This window comes from Oncorhynchus keta, chromosome 26, assembly GCF_023373465.1.
Source record: "Oncorhynchus keta strain PuntledgeMale-10-30-2019 chromosome 26, Oket_V2, whole genome shotgun sequence".
Taxonomy (NCBI): domain Eukaryota; kingdom Metazoa; phylum Chordata; class Actinopteri; order Salmoniformes; family Salmonidae; genus Oncorhynchus; species Oncorhynchus keta.
The window spans coordinates 43,235,935-43,252,001 of NC_068446.1; the positions used below are offsets into that span (position 1 = coordinate 43,235,935).

Here is a 16,067-nt window from a genome sequence, read left to right on the forward strand (position 1 = left end):
CGTTCAGAGAGTAGTAAGTAGCCTTTCTGTGTCCCCCGTTCAGAGAGTAGTAAGTAGCCTTTCTGTGTCCCCCGTTCAGAGAGTTTCTGTGTCTCCCGTCAGAGAGTAGTAAGTAGCCTTCTGTGTCCCCCATTCAGCCTTTCTGTGCCCCCGTTCAGAGAGTAGTAAGTAGCCTTTCTGTGTCCCCCGTTCAGAGAGTAGTAAGTAGCCTTTCTGTGTCCCCCATTCAGAGAGTAGTAAGTAGCCTTTCTGTGCCCCCCGTTCAGAGAGTAGTAAGAAGCCTTTCTGTGTCCCCCATTCAGAGAGTAGTAAGTAGCCTTTCTGTGTCCCCCGTTCAGAGAGTAGTAAGTAGCCTTTCTGTGCCCCCCGTTCAGAGAGTAGTAAGTAGCCTTTCTGTGTCCCCCGTTCAGAGAGTAGTAAGTAGCCTTTCTGTGTCCCCCGTTCAGAGAGTAGTAAGTAGCCTTTCTGTGTCTCCCGTTCAGAGAGTAGTAAGTAGCCTTTCTGTGTCCCCCGTTCAGAGAGTAGTAAGTAGCCTTTCTGTGTCCCCTTGCTATTCATATCCCTTTAATCCTCTGATCTATACAGTATTGTACCTAGACTGGGGTTCAAATACTATATGAGAGATCATTTCAATTACTTGAGTCCAGGACTAGGCTTAATTCTGTTTTAAACCGGCCCTGGAATATTTGAAAGATAGTATTGGAACCCGGATCTAATTTGACAACTTATTGTGTAATAATAATGAAACTGCTTCTGTTACAGCCTGCCAGTCGCCGAAGGTGTTCTTGAACTGCTCCAATGACCTGGGAGTACAGTGTACACGGAGCTGTAGGAACCCGGATTTCATGGACTGTGTGAGTTGACTTGTTGACTTCCATTAGTACCTGATCTAAGGGTTGACTTCTTTATTTAATTCCCGTCTCTCTCCTTGACCACAGTTCTCCGCAGAGTGTGAGTCTGGGTGCAAGTGTCCCACGAGTCTGTGGGAGGATGGGAAAGGCATGTGTGTGAATAAACATGAATGCCCATGCAGCCATGACGGATTCCTCTACGCCCCAGGAAAACAGATCCCAAACGGATGTAACACTTGGTGAGTTATTCAGGTTTTATGGTTATATGTTACTTTCTGATCAAAAACGATACAATGTGAGGTTATGCAGTATGATATGACATTATATGAAACAATACCATATAAAAAGGAATGGAGATGAAAATGAATTGGAATGAGATTTCATGACACGAGATGAGGGCTTCCTTCATCCTCTCTAGCTAATGTGATCAGGATTGTATTTGAAGAGGATCTTTGACTTAGTGTCTCTCATACTGTACACATGTAGCACCTGTAAGAGTGGGAAATGGGAGTGCACAGATAAGAAGTGCCCAGGAACCTGTACCATCTACGGCAGTGGCCATTACAAAACCTTTGATGAGCGCACGTATGGCTTCCAAGGAAAATGTGGCTATGTGGCTGTCCAGGTAATTAATGCTTATCAGGACATTTCAATACAATGCAATACATTTCAATTCAATTGTGATGTGTTTTTCTACAAAAAACATGTTTGTATAATAGTACTGCTATTGTCTTCTATATTACCAACTAATCATTTAAATGGCAAAAGTCTCATTTAGTTTCTAAAGTACTCTCTCCCTCTGTCTCCCTTTAAGAACAAATGTGGGAACCGGCCTGTCCAGGACAAATTCATGGTGATCACAGAGAACATACCGTGTGGAACCACAGGCACCACTTGCTCCAAGTCTGTCAGGGTTCAACTGGGGGTAAGACTGGACAAATGATACACTACAACAGGCGGCTGGTGGCACCTTCAATGGGAAGGATGGGCTCATAGTAATGGCTGGAACGGAATGAATTGAATGGCATCAAATGCTTGACTTGTTTTGATGTGTTTGATACCATTCCATTTACTCCACTCCAGGCTTTATATTGAGCCATTCTCCTTTCTATACCTGTTGGACCATAATGAGAGATCATTTGACATTCATACAAACAAAAAATACATTATTTAGCATTATTTAGCAAATGCTCTTATTCATAGCGACTTATTCAGAGAGACAGTACAATTCATGAATTCAACTAAAGTAGGTAAAATCACCATCACAATCATTGCAAGTAAAACTTTCTCCAAATAGCCACTAACTGCAAAAATCAGTCATTTTTTTCTTCATAAAAAAGCTTTATAAAGTGTATTGTCTGTCATATTTTTGCAAAATTCCGGTAACTTTCCCCAAATTCCCTGTTTTTCCAGAAATCATAAGTGCAAATTTTCAGAAATTAAAAGGGACTAAGGAGGAAATCCTTGAATCCTCCAACAAGTATTTATGGAAAACCTGGGATTTGGGGGAAAACAATTTCAAGCCTAATTGTCTGTGAACAGGAAGTGATAAATCCTTATCCTTACAGAGAACAGAGCTGAAACTATCAAAGGGGACCCATGAAGTGGTGGACCTAGGAGTGGGCTCTCAGATCCAGTACCGAGTGAGGACCGTCGGTCTGTACCTGATTGTTGAGTCAGACATCGGGATCGCAGTGCTGTGGGACCGCAAAACAACCGTCCGCATCGTCCTGGAGCCACAGCATAGTGTAAGTTTAGTGTTGAAGGGTTAACACAGAGAACCTGTGATGAAATAGATGAACAAGACATCAGACATCAGAGTGCATTTTGTATTGCTAACAGTGATTGATTTGGTACAGTACCACTATGTTCGCCTTATCGTTTCTATGTGTCTATAGGGAGCAGTGTGCGGCCTGTGTGGGAACTATAATGGAGAAGGCAGAGATGACTTCACCACACAAGGTCAGATGATAGTCAGCAGCCCTGTGGAGTTTGCTAACAGCTGGAAAGTGTCAAGCACTTGTCCCAACGCAGAGAGCAACGTGGACCCATGTGGAGCCAGACCCAACCGTCACAACTGGGCTAAGATGCAGTGCAGCATCATCACAGGAAAGACTTTCCAACTGTGTCACAAGAAGGTACAGTGCTGAAACAGATTGCTATGTATAAACCGTACAGCTATAAACCAGGTGAAAGGTTCAGACAGAACACTGATAGGATGATGGACAGTCAAACTTCTGAACCAAGAAATACACCCAAATCGTTTTAAACGTTGACTTTCTTGTCATCCTCAATGATTTTATTCATGAACATGTCTGTCGTTAAATGTGTTTTGAATAATTCTCTAAGAAACAAAAAATAATAATACAGTATTAGTGCATCATGTGTGTTCTCTCTGTATGTGTTTTACAGGTAGACCCTAGTCTGTACTTTGAGAACTGTGTGAAAGACTCCTGTGCCTGTGATACTGGCGGAGACTGTGAGTGTTTCTGTACAGCTGTAGCAGCCTACGCCCAAGCCTGCACCGAAGCTGGAGTCTGTGTTGCATGGAGAACACCAGAAATTTGTCGTAAGAACAACACATTTTTTGGGGGTTCATTATGCTTGTGTTCCAAAGGTCACACACTTCCACTGTTTGACTGTCAGGCTTGGCAGTGAAATTATTTGGCAGGTCTGGTGTAACTTGACTGATTAGCATTTACAATACTAAGTAACTGAATATGCTGTTGAAAGAACCCAAGCATGGTGACAATGTGAGGATGTGGATCTAAAGTATATTTTAGCTGGTTGGTTTAAATAGATATCTTAATGTGGAACATTACAGTGGATGATTTTGACCAGGGTACATAGGGTTCTGATAAAAAGTAATGCACTTCATATGGAATAGGGTGCCATTTGCTGAGGGCAATGTGTATTCAGTGTATGAACCTGTACGTCTTCCCTTTTCTAGCTGTGTTCTGTGACTACTACAACGATCCAGGTGAATGTGAATGGCATTACAGCCCTTGCCACACACCTTGCTTCAAGACCTGTCTGAATCCAAATGGGACCTGTGACAACCCTCTTCCCAATCTGGAAGGTGAGGCAGCATGCGATTTGATTTGATTGGCATCAGCCTGCATGTTTGTTCCATATGCACATGCCCTTCTTTGCAAAATATCAATTCGTTTTTCTTAACCTCAACTTCATTATATGTAATAACTCAATCAAAACAACTAAATCACAATGTCTTCTTTTTAGGTTGCTACCCAAAATGCCCTCCAGATAGGCCAATATTTGATGAAGAGACCGGGGAGTGTGTCGAGGAATGCCCACCAACAGGCCCATCAACAACAACCCCCCAGGCAACCACACCAACACCAACAACAACACCGTGGACACCAACAACTACCACATTGACAACAGAACCACCAAAAACCACACCACCAACAACAACAACACCACCAACAACCACACCACCACCAACAACAACCACACCAATGCCACCAACAACCACACCACCACCACCAACAACAACCACACCAATGCCACCAACAACCACACCACCACCAACAACAACCACACCAATGCCACCAACAACAACAACCACACCAAAGCCAACAACAACCACACCACCACCAACAACAACAACAACACCACCACCACCAACCACAACAACACCACCACCAACAACAACAACCACACCACCAACAACAACAACCACACCACCACCAACAACAACAACAACACCACCACCACCAACAACAACACCACCACCACCAACAACAACCACACCACTACCAACCACAACAACAACACCACCACCACCAACAACAACAACAACACCACCACCAACAACAACACCACCACCACCAACAACAACAACCACACCACCACCACCAACAACAACAACAACAACAACACCAATGCCACCAACAACAACAACACCATTACCACCAACCACAACAATACCAACAACAACAACAATACCACCAACAACAACAACACCAATACCAACAACAACAACAACAACAACATCAATACAACCAACAACAACCACACAAACACCAACAACCACAACAATACCACCAACAACAACACCAACAACAACAACAACAATACCACCAACAACAACAACCACACCAATACCAACAACAACAACAACACCAATACCAACAACAACAACACCACCAACACCATCAACAACACCAATACCACCACCAACAACCACACCAATTCCACCAACAACAACCACACCAATACCACCAACAACAACCACACCAATACCACCAACAACAACCACACCAATTCCACCAACAACAACCACACCAATACCACCAACAACAACCACACCAATACCACCAACAACTACCCCCCAGACACCAGAGCCAACAACTACTCCTTGTATTCCTACCTGTGAGTGGTCAGAATGGTATGATGAAGATGATGATAAAGATAAGAGTGACTGGGAAACGTATTGGAATATCACGCAGAGTGGAAAAGAAGTGTGTGCAGATCCACAGGATATTGAATGTGTAGCTACAGACTATCCAAATACAAGCTTAGAGGACTATGTAGCTTCGACAGGCCAAGTTGTGGAGTGCGATGTTGACTTCGGGTTAATATGTGAAGAAAATAAACAAACTCAGAGACCATTTAAGTGCTTTAACTATAAGATTAGAGTCCTCTGTTGCGTTGAATGTTTATCAACAACATCACCAAAACCAACAACAACACTAACATCAACAAAAACAACAACAGCACCTTCACCACCAACAACTACCACACCAATACAACCAACAACAACAACAACAGAAATACCTACAACAACAACAACAACAACACCACCAACAACAACAACACCACCACCAACAACAACAACAACACCACCAACAACAACCACACCAATACAACCAACAACAACAACAGCAATACCTACAACAACAACAACACCACCAACAACAACAAAACTAATACCAACAACAACAACAACACCACCAACACCACCAACAACCACACCAATACCACCAACAACTACCACACCAATACCACCAACACCATCAACAACACCAATACCACCAACAACAACAACTCCAATTCCACCAACAACAACAACACCAATACCACCAACACCATCAACAACACCAATACCAACAACAACAACAACTCCAATTCCACCAACAACAACAACACCAATACCACCAACAACAACACCACTAACAACAACAACAGCAACAACCACACCAATTCCACCAACACCATCAACAACACCAATACCACCAACAACAACACCACTAACAACAACAACAGCAACAACCACACCAATACCACCAACACCATCAACAACACCAATACGAACAACAACAACCACACCAATACCACCCAAACAACCACACCAATACCACCACCAACAACAACAGCACCACCAACAACAACAACACCACCAACACCATCAACAACAACACCAAGAACAACAGCAACACCAATACCACCAACAACAACCACACCAATAACACCATCAACAACACCAATACCACCAACAACCACAACACCAACAACAACAACTCCAATTCCACCAACGACAACAACACCAATACCACCAACACCATCAACAACAACTCCAATTCCACCAACAACAACAACAACACCAATACCACCAACACCATCAACAACACCAATACCAACAACAACAACACCACTAACAACAACAACACCAACAACCACACCAATTCCACCAACACCATCAACAACACCAACCACAACAACAACACCAACACCAACAACAACCACACCAATACCAACAACAACAACAACAACACCAATACCAACAACAACACCAACAACAACAACAACACCAACAACAACAACAACAACAACAATACCAACAACACCACCAACACCATCAACAACACCAACAACAACACAACAACAACCACACCAATACCACCAACAACAACCACACCAATACCACCAACACCATCAACAACACCAATACCACCAACAACAACAACAACACCAATACCACCAACAGCAACAACAATAGCAACATCAACAACACCACCACCATCAACAACAACACCACCAACTCCATCAACAACAACAACAACAACACCGCCAACACCATCAACAACAACAACAACACCAACAACAACAACCACACCAATACCACCAACAACAACAACACCAATACCACCAACAACAACAACAATACCACCAACACCATCAACAACACCAATACCACCAACAACAACCACACCAATACCAACAACAACAACAACATCAGTACAACCAACAACAACCACACAAACACCAACAACCACACTAATTCCAACAACAACAACCACAACAATACCACCAACAACAACCACACCAATACCAACAACAACAACAACATCAATACCACCAACAACAACCACACAAACACCATCAACAACACCAATTCCACCAACAACAACCACACCAATACCACCACCAACAACCACACCAATTCCACCAACAACAACCACACCAATTCCACCAACAACAACCACACCAATTCCACCAACAACAACCACACCAACAACACCAACAACAACAACTCCAATTCCACCAACGACAACAACACCAATACCACCAACACCATCAACAACACCAATACCAACAACAACAACACCACTAACAACAACAACACCAACAACCACACCAATTCCACCAACAACAACAACACCAATACCACCAACACCATCAACAACACCAATACCAACAACAACAACACCACTAACAACAACAACACCAACAACCACACCAATTCCACCAACACCATCAACAACACCAACCACAACAACAACACCAACACCAACAACAACCACACCAATACCAACAACAACAACAACAACACCAATACCAACAACAACAACAACAACAACAACAACACCAACAACAACAACAACAACACCAATACCAACAACACCACCAACACCATCAACAACACCAACAACAACAACAACAACACCAATACCAACAACACCACCAACACCATCAACAACACCAACAACAACAACACCACTAACAACAACAACACCAACAACCACACCAATTCCACCAACACCATCAACAACACCAACCACAACAACAACACCAACACCAACAACAACCACACCAATACCAACAACAACAACAACAACACCAATACCAACAACAACACCAACAACAACAACAACACCAACCACAACAACAACAACACCAATACCAACAACACCACCAACACCATCAACAACACCAACAACAACAACAACACCAACAACCACACCAATACCACCAACAACAACCACACCAATACCACCAACACCATCAACAACACCAATACCACCAACAACAACAACAACACCAATACCACCAACAGCAACAACAATAGCAACATCAACAACACCACCACCATCAACAACAACACCACCAACTCCATCAACAACAACAACAACAACACCGCCAACACCATCAACAACAACAACAACACCAACAACAACAACCACACCAATACCACCAACAACAACAACACCAATACCACCAACAACAACAACAATACCACCAACACCATCAACAACACCAATACCACCAACAACAACAACAACATCAGTACAACCAACAACAACCACACAAACACCAACAACCACACTAATTCCAACAACAACAACCACAACAATACCACCAACAACAACCACACCAATACCAACAACAACAACAACATCAATACAACCAACAACAACCACACAAACACCATCAACAACACCAATTCCACCAACAACAACCACACCAATTCCACCAACAACAACCACACCAATTCCACCAACAACAACCACACCAATTCCACCAACAACAACCACACCAATTCCACCAACAACAACCACACCAATTCCACCAACAACAACCACACCAATACCACCAACAACAACCACACCAATTCCACCAACAACAACCACACCAATTCCACCAACAACAACCACAACAATACCACCAACAACAACACCAACAACAACAACAACATCAATACCACCAACAACAACCACACAAACACCAACAACCACACCAATTCCACCAACAACAACCACACCAATTCCACCAACAACAACCACACCAATACCACCAACAACTACACCCCAGACACCAGAGCCAACAACTACTCCTTGTATTCCTACCTGTGAGTGGTCAGAATGGTATGATGAAGATGATGATAAAGATAAGAGTGACTGGGAAACGTATTGGAATATCACGCAGAGTGGAAAAGAAGTGTGTGAAGATCCACAGGATATTGAATGTGTAGCTACAGACTATCCAAATACAAGCTTAGAGGACTATGTAGCTTCGACAGGCCAAGTTGTGGAGTGCGATGTTGACTTCGGGTTAATATGTGAAGAAAATAAACAAACTCAGAGACCATTTAAGTGCTTTAACTATAAGATTAGAGTCCTCTGTTGCGTTGAATGTTTATCAACAACATCACCAAAACCAACAACAACACTAACATCAACAAAAACAACAACAGCACCTTCACCACCAACAACTACCACACCAAAACCACCACCAACAACCACACCAACAACACCAACAACAACAACTCCAATTCCACCAACGACAACAACACCAATACCACCAACACCATCAACAACACCAATACCACCAACAACTCCAATTCCACCAACAACAACAACACCAATACCACCAACACCATCAACAACACCAATACCACCAACAACAACAACACTAACAACAACAACACCACTAACAACAACAACAACAACTCCAATTCCACCAACAACACCAATACCACCAACAACACCACCACCAACAACAACAACACCACTAACAACAACAACAACAACTCCAATTCCACCAACAACAACAACACCAATACCACCAACAACAACACCACTAACAACAACAACAGCAACAACCACACCAATTCCACCAACAACACCAATACCACCAACAACACCACCACCAACAACAACAACACCACTAACAACAACAACAGCAACAACCACACCAATTCCACCAACACCATCAACAACACCAATACGAACAACAACAACAACACCAATACCACCCGAAACAACCACACCAATACCACCACCAACAACAACAGCACCACCAACAACAACAACACCACCAACACCATCAACAACAACACCAAGAACAACAGCAACACCAATACCACCAACAACAACCACACCAATACCACCAACACCATCAACAACACCAATACCACCAACAACCACACCAACAACACCAACAACAACAACTCCAATTCCACCAACGACAACAACACCAATACCACCAACACCATCAACAACACCAATACCACCAACAACAACAACTCCAATTCCACCAACAACAACAACACCAATACCAACAACAACAACACCACTAACAACAACAACACCAACAACCACACCAATTCCACCAACACCATCAACAACACCAACCACAACAACAACTCCAATACCACCAACAACAACCACACCAATACCACCAACAACAACAACAGCACCACCAACAACAACAACAACACCAACACCATCAACAACAACACCAACAACAACAACACCAATACCACCAACAACAACCACACCAATACCACCAACACCATCAACAACACCAATAACAACAACAACAACAACAACACCAACAACAACCACACCAATACCACCAACAACAACCACACCAATACCCCGAAACAACCACACCAATACCCCCCGAAACAACCACACCAATACCAACAACAACAACAACAACAGCAATACTACCAACAACAACACCAACACCACCACCACCAACAACAACAACAACAACACCAATACCATCAACAACAACACCAACAACAACAACCACACCATTACCACCAACAACAACCACACCAACACCACCAACAACAACAACACCAATACCAACACCACCACCAACAACAACCACACCAATACCACAACCACTAACAACAACAACACCAGTACCACCAACAACAACAACCACACCAACAACAACACCAGTACCACCAACAACAACAACACCAATACCACCAACAGCCACACCAACAACACCAACAACAACAACTCCAATTCCATCAACGACAATAACACCAATACCACCAACAACAACAACCACACCAACAACAACAACACCAATACCACCAACACCATCAACATCACCAATACCAACAACAACAACAACACCAATACCACCAACAACAACACCAACAACAACAACACCAACACCACCACCACCAACAACACCAATACCACCAACAACTACCACAGCAACAACAACACCAACACCACCAACTACAACATCAACCACACCACCACCACCACCAACAACAACACCACCAACAACCACACCACCACCAACAACAACACTACCACCAACAACTACCACACCATTACCACCAACAACAACCACACCTAAACCACCAACTACAACGGAAGCCATAACTCTAACCACAACCCCAACGACAACAGAAGAATCAACCACAACCCCCAGGACAACTGAAAAACCAACCACAACCCCCAGGACAACTGAAAAACCAACCACAACCCCCAGGACAACTGAAAAACCAACCACAACCACCAGGACAACAGAAGAACCAACCACAACCCCCAGGACAACTGAAAAACCAACCACAACCCCCAGGACAACTGAAAAACCAACCACAACCCCCAGGACAACTGAAAAACCAACCACAACCCCCAGGACAACTGAAAAACCAACCACAACCCCCAGGACAACAGAAGAACCAACCACAACCACCAGGACAACAGAAGAACCAACCACAACCCCCAGGACAACAGAAGAATCAACCACAACCCCAACGACAACAGAAGAATCAACCACAACCCCCAGGACAACAGAAGAATCAACCACAACCCCCAGGACAACAGAAGAACCAACCACAACCCCCAGGACAACAGAAGAATCAACCACAACCCCCAGGACAACAGAAGAATCAACCACAACCCCCAGGACAACAGAAGAATCAACCACAACCCCCAGGACAACAGAAGAATCAACCACAACCCCAACGACAACAGAAGAATCAACCACAACCCCAGGACAACAGAAGAATCAACCACAACCCCCAGGACAACAGAAGAATCAACCACAACCCCCAGGACAACAGAAGAACCAACCACAACCCCAACAACAACAGAAGAATCAACCACAACCCCCAGGACAACTGAAAAACCAACCACAACCACCCCTGTCATAGATACCACAACCACTAAAGCTCCTACAACAACACCTAAACCACCAACTACAACAGAAGCCACAACTCCAATGACAACCACATCACCAACAACCCATGAATCGGTTGTCACTGGTCCTCCAATAACACCAGAACATCAAGTCAGTTCAATACCAACCACAACTGGGTCACCAACCCCTCCACCAATCACTTGTCCTGAGTGGGACAAAGTGGTAAGTACCTCAATATAACCATCACATAATCAACTGGGCTCCCCTAACGTCGATAACACATAGCCAACATTTGATGTCAACGAGGTTGAAAAGTCCTTTCAGAGACGTATTAATTGATTCCTGTGTGAATTGTAAAAGCTCTCTGATGACGTGCAATTTTCTTTTCTCTCTAAAATATCAGCAAAATGAAACTTTCTGGCTCTGCAACTGCACTTTGGCCAGATGCATTGAAAACAACACCATTGAGATAATTCCGTATGAATGCCCAGAGCCTGAGCCAATCACATGTACCAATGGCAAGAAACCAGTGCTACAATGGGATGAGTTCTACTGCTGCCAACGATTCGTGTGTGACTGTGAGTTGTGAAAGCTTCTTCTTCTTCTCCTCTGACCTGGTCAGGAAGGTAGATGGCCATGTCCAGTTTCTGTAACTAATAACATACTAACACTTTATCACTAACATTTGGAATAATACTCAATATAATATACTCAATATAAATATTACTTCATACATTTTAAAAAACAAACATTTTTGTCAGAGGATCGTAATGTCTGTCTGCTTTATAACAGTGTTTATTTTCATGACAGGCGTCTGTGAGGGTTGGGGAGACCCCCATTACATCACCTTCGACGGGCTCTTCTACAGCTTCCAAGGGAACTGTACCTATGTGCTGATGGAGGAGATGTTGCCGCGTCACCACTTCAAGATCTACATCGACAACGTCAACTGTGATCCCACCGAGGACGTGTCTTGTCCTCGATCCATCATTGTGTCCTACCGCTCAACAGTTATAACACTGAAGAATCACAACCTCATTGGAGCTGCTCAGTTGGAGGTAACTTATTAAGTGGATAAACTGGCTCAGAAATCAATATAAGCAATTCAGGCCATATATATGTTGAATGGCTGGATTTGGGGCCTAAAGGACTGAGAAATGATTTATGTGAAAATGAAAGACAATTCTCTTCCATTATTTCATTCTCTGAACTGAATTGTGCATTAGTTCTCCACATCCGTAGCTTTCATTGATACAACATATGAATTTGATGTTCTCCATCAACTTAATTCAACCTGTAATGTCATGATATTAGTAAGTATTGCGGTCACCTTCCCTTTTCTTTAAGAGATCCTGAAGATTGATCTCTCTCTCTTCCATCCCTTTTTCCTATCCTTTTCTATCCCCCCTTTCGTCCATCTCTCTTTCATCCCTCTCTCCCTGCCATCTCTCTTTCATCCCTCTCTCCCTGCCATCTCTCTTTCATCCCTCTCTCCCTGCCATCTGTCTTTCATCCCTCTCTCCCTGCCATCTCTCTTTCATCCCTCTCTCCCTGCCATCTCTCTTTCATCCCTCTCTCCCTGCCATCTGTCTTTCATCCCTCTCTCCCTGGCATCTGTCTTTCATCCCTCTCTCCCTGCCATCTGTCTTTCAGGCTCTTATTGATGGAGTTTCCCTGAGACTACCCTTCACGCGGCACGGTGTGAAGGTGATGAACTCTGGTATCAACATGGTCTTGGAGATAGCACACCTCCAGGTGGTAGTTACCTTTGGAGTCACTGGCTTCAGTGTCAACCTTCCTTGGCAACACTTTGGCAACAATACACAGGGTCATTGTGGTAAGGACTTAGTTTCATTCATTTGTTGTCCTCAAACTATGTATCTTGGGCATTTAAACATAAGAGCTGAGAAATGATTGTGAATCACTGAAGTTAAACAGAGAGTGGTCACTTGTTATTCTGAGGATGGTGTGAGAAAGCCTCATGGAGAAGTCTTTGAATTGATGGAAATCATTTATCCAAGGTTGGAGGTGAACAACTAGCCTGGTCCCAGATCTGTTTGGATTCTTTTTACCAAAACCCCACGGTTGTTGTCAGATATCGAACCATAGGATTTGGCAAGACAGCACAAACTGATCAGGGACCAGGCTAGCAAACAATGGTTTGGGCTTTCCTGTCTGATGTCTGTGTCTGATATTTTTACTGTATGTGCTGTACTAAATGTGAGAGAGCTCCAACAAAGATGTCCAATGTATGTATTACTTTTAATAGCTGCAAATGCCTAAATAAACGACTTGAACCTGAACTGTATGCATCTCTTCCAGGAACATGTAGCAACAACCAGGCTGATGACTGCATGTTGCCTGGAGGTCAGCTGGTGGAGAACTGTGCTCTGATGGCAGACTACTGGCCAGCCAAGGACCTCTACCAACCAGACTGCCATGTGCCACCTGGAATCCCCACCAACTCTCCTCTCCCTGAACCCACACAGAAGCCATGCAAGCCAGACTCCTCTGTCTGTGATCTCCTGAAGGACAGGTAAACCTCCCTAAAGGCACTGTGATCTCCTGAAGGACAGGTCCACCTCCCTAAAGGCACTAAGATCTCCTGAAGGACAGGTAAACCTCCCTAAAGGCACTGTGATCTCCTGAAGGACAGGTAAACCTCCATAAAGGCACTATGATCTCCTGAAGGACAGGTAAACCTCCCTAAAGGCACTGTGATCTCCTGAAGGACAGGTCCACCTCCCTAAAGGCACTGTGATCTCCTGAAGGACAGGTAAACCTCCCTAAAGGTCCTGTGATCTCCTGAAGGGCAGGTCAACCTCCTTAAAGGCACTGTGATCTCCTGAAGGACAGGTAAACCTCCCTAAAGGCACTGTGATCTCCTGAAGGACAGGTCCACCTCCCTAAAGGCACTGTGATCTCCTGAAGGACAGGTAAACCTCCCTAAAGGCACTGTGATCTCCTGAAGGACAGGTAAACCTCCCTAAAGGCACTGTGATCTCCTGAAGGACAGGTAAACCTCCCTAAAGGCACTGTGATCTCCTGAAGGACAGGTCTACCTTCGTAAAGGCACTGTACAAGTTCTCTAATCAAATGTCATGCTTAGGGTGATTTAAATGACACAAATGCTGTGTGGGAAAATTGCCAGCTACTCCGTTGAACAGTCTGTGCTGAGTGGCCAGCTACTCCATTGAACAGTCTGTCAGGAGTGGCCAGCTATTCCATTGAACAGTCTTTCAGGGGTGGCCAGCTACTCCGTTGAACAGTCTGTCAGGAGTGGCCAGCTACTCCGTTGAACAGTCTTTCAGGAGTGGCCAGCTACTCCATTAAACAGTCTGTCAGGAGTTTGAGTAAAGTTATAAAACCTGTTGTAACTATCAACAATCTAACTTATCACAGACTAAATTCTCACATGCAGTGATGTAGCTCTATACCCCTAACCTAGACACAAAGGTGTGTTCTGTGTCGGACAGAAACCAATATGAATCTTACAGTGTATTTGGAAGGTCTGTTTCTCATATTCTTTCATCTGTGGTTTTCAATCCACAGCATTTTTGCAGCCTGTCATCCATTTGTCTCACCTGACAACTTCTACAAGGGCTGTGTCTATGACAGCTGCCACGTGTCCAACCCAGCGGTGGAGTGCACCAGTCTGCAGACATACGCTGCTGCCTGTGCCCAGTTCGGAGTATGCATCTACTGGAGAAACCACACCGAGCTCTGTGGTAGGCTTACTGTACTCGTTGAAAACATCCAGACTCACCAGGTTAAATAAGACTCACCTAATAAGGATAGATAAATAAGTCCACCATTGAAGAGATATGAAGTACTGTGTAGAAGACCAGGAACAAGGAACTGTGTAGATGAGACCAGGAACAAGGAACTGTGTAGATCAGACCAGGAACAAGGAACTGTGTAGATGAGACCAGGAACAAGGAACTGTGTAGATGAGACCAGGAACAAGGAACTGTGTAGAAGACCAGGAACAAGGAACTGTGTAGATCAGACCAG

At 43.9% G+C, this 16,067-nt stretch overlaps 1 protein-coding gene across 1 annotated transcript in view; it reads left to right on the forward strand.

Annotated features, from left to right (window-relative positions):
- The window catches only part of LOC118374319 (mucin-2-like), a 40,037-nt gene that overhangs the window by 16,398 nt on the left and 7,572 nt on the right, over nucleotides 1-16,067 (forward strand). Inside the window, exons 18-32 of the mRNA XM_052481125.1 lie at nucleotides 763-854; nucleotides 939-1,090; nucleotides 1,338-1,476; nucleotides 1,666-1,776; nucleotides 2,420-2,599; nucleotides 2,750-2,989; nucleotides 3,264-3,420; nucleotides 3,802-3,930; nucleotides 4,092-6,334; nucleotides 11,580-12,275; nucleotides 12,457-12,631; nucleotides 12,864-13,111; nucleotides 13,707-13,890; nucleotides 14,376-14,589; nucleotides 15,606-15,781. Of these exons, the coding sequence (XP_052337085.1) occupies nucleotides 763-854; nucleotides 939-1,090; nucleotides 1,338-1,476; nucleotides 1,666-1,776; nucleotides 2,420-2,599; nucleotides 2,750-2,989; nucleotides 3,264-3,420; nucleotides 3,802-3,930; nucleotides 4,092-6,334; nucleotides 11,580-12,275; nucleotides 12,457-12,631; nucleotides 12,864-13,111; nucleotides 13,707-13,890; nucleotides 14,376-14,589; nucleotides 15,606-15,781 (5,136 nt within the window). The remainder of the gene's footprint in view (nucleotides 1-762; nucleotides 855-938; nucleotides 1,091-1,337; nucleotides 1,477-1,665; nucleotides 1,777-2,419; nucleotides 2,600-2,749; nucleotides 2,990-3,263; nucleotides 3,421-3,801; nucleotides 3,931-4,091; nucleotides 6,335-11,579; nucleotides 12,276-12,456; nucleotides 12,632-12,863; nucleotides 13,112-13,706; nucleotides 13,891-14,375; nucleotides 14,590-15,605; nucleotides 15,782-16,067) is intronic.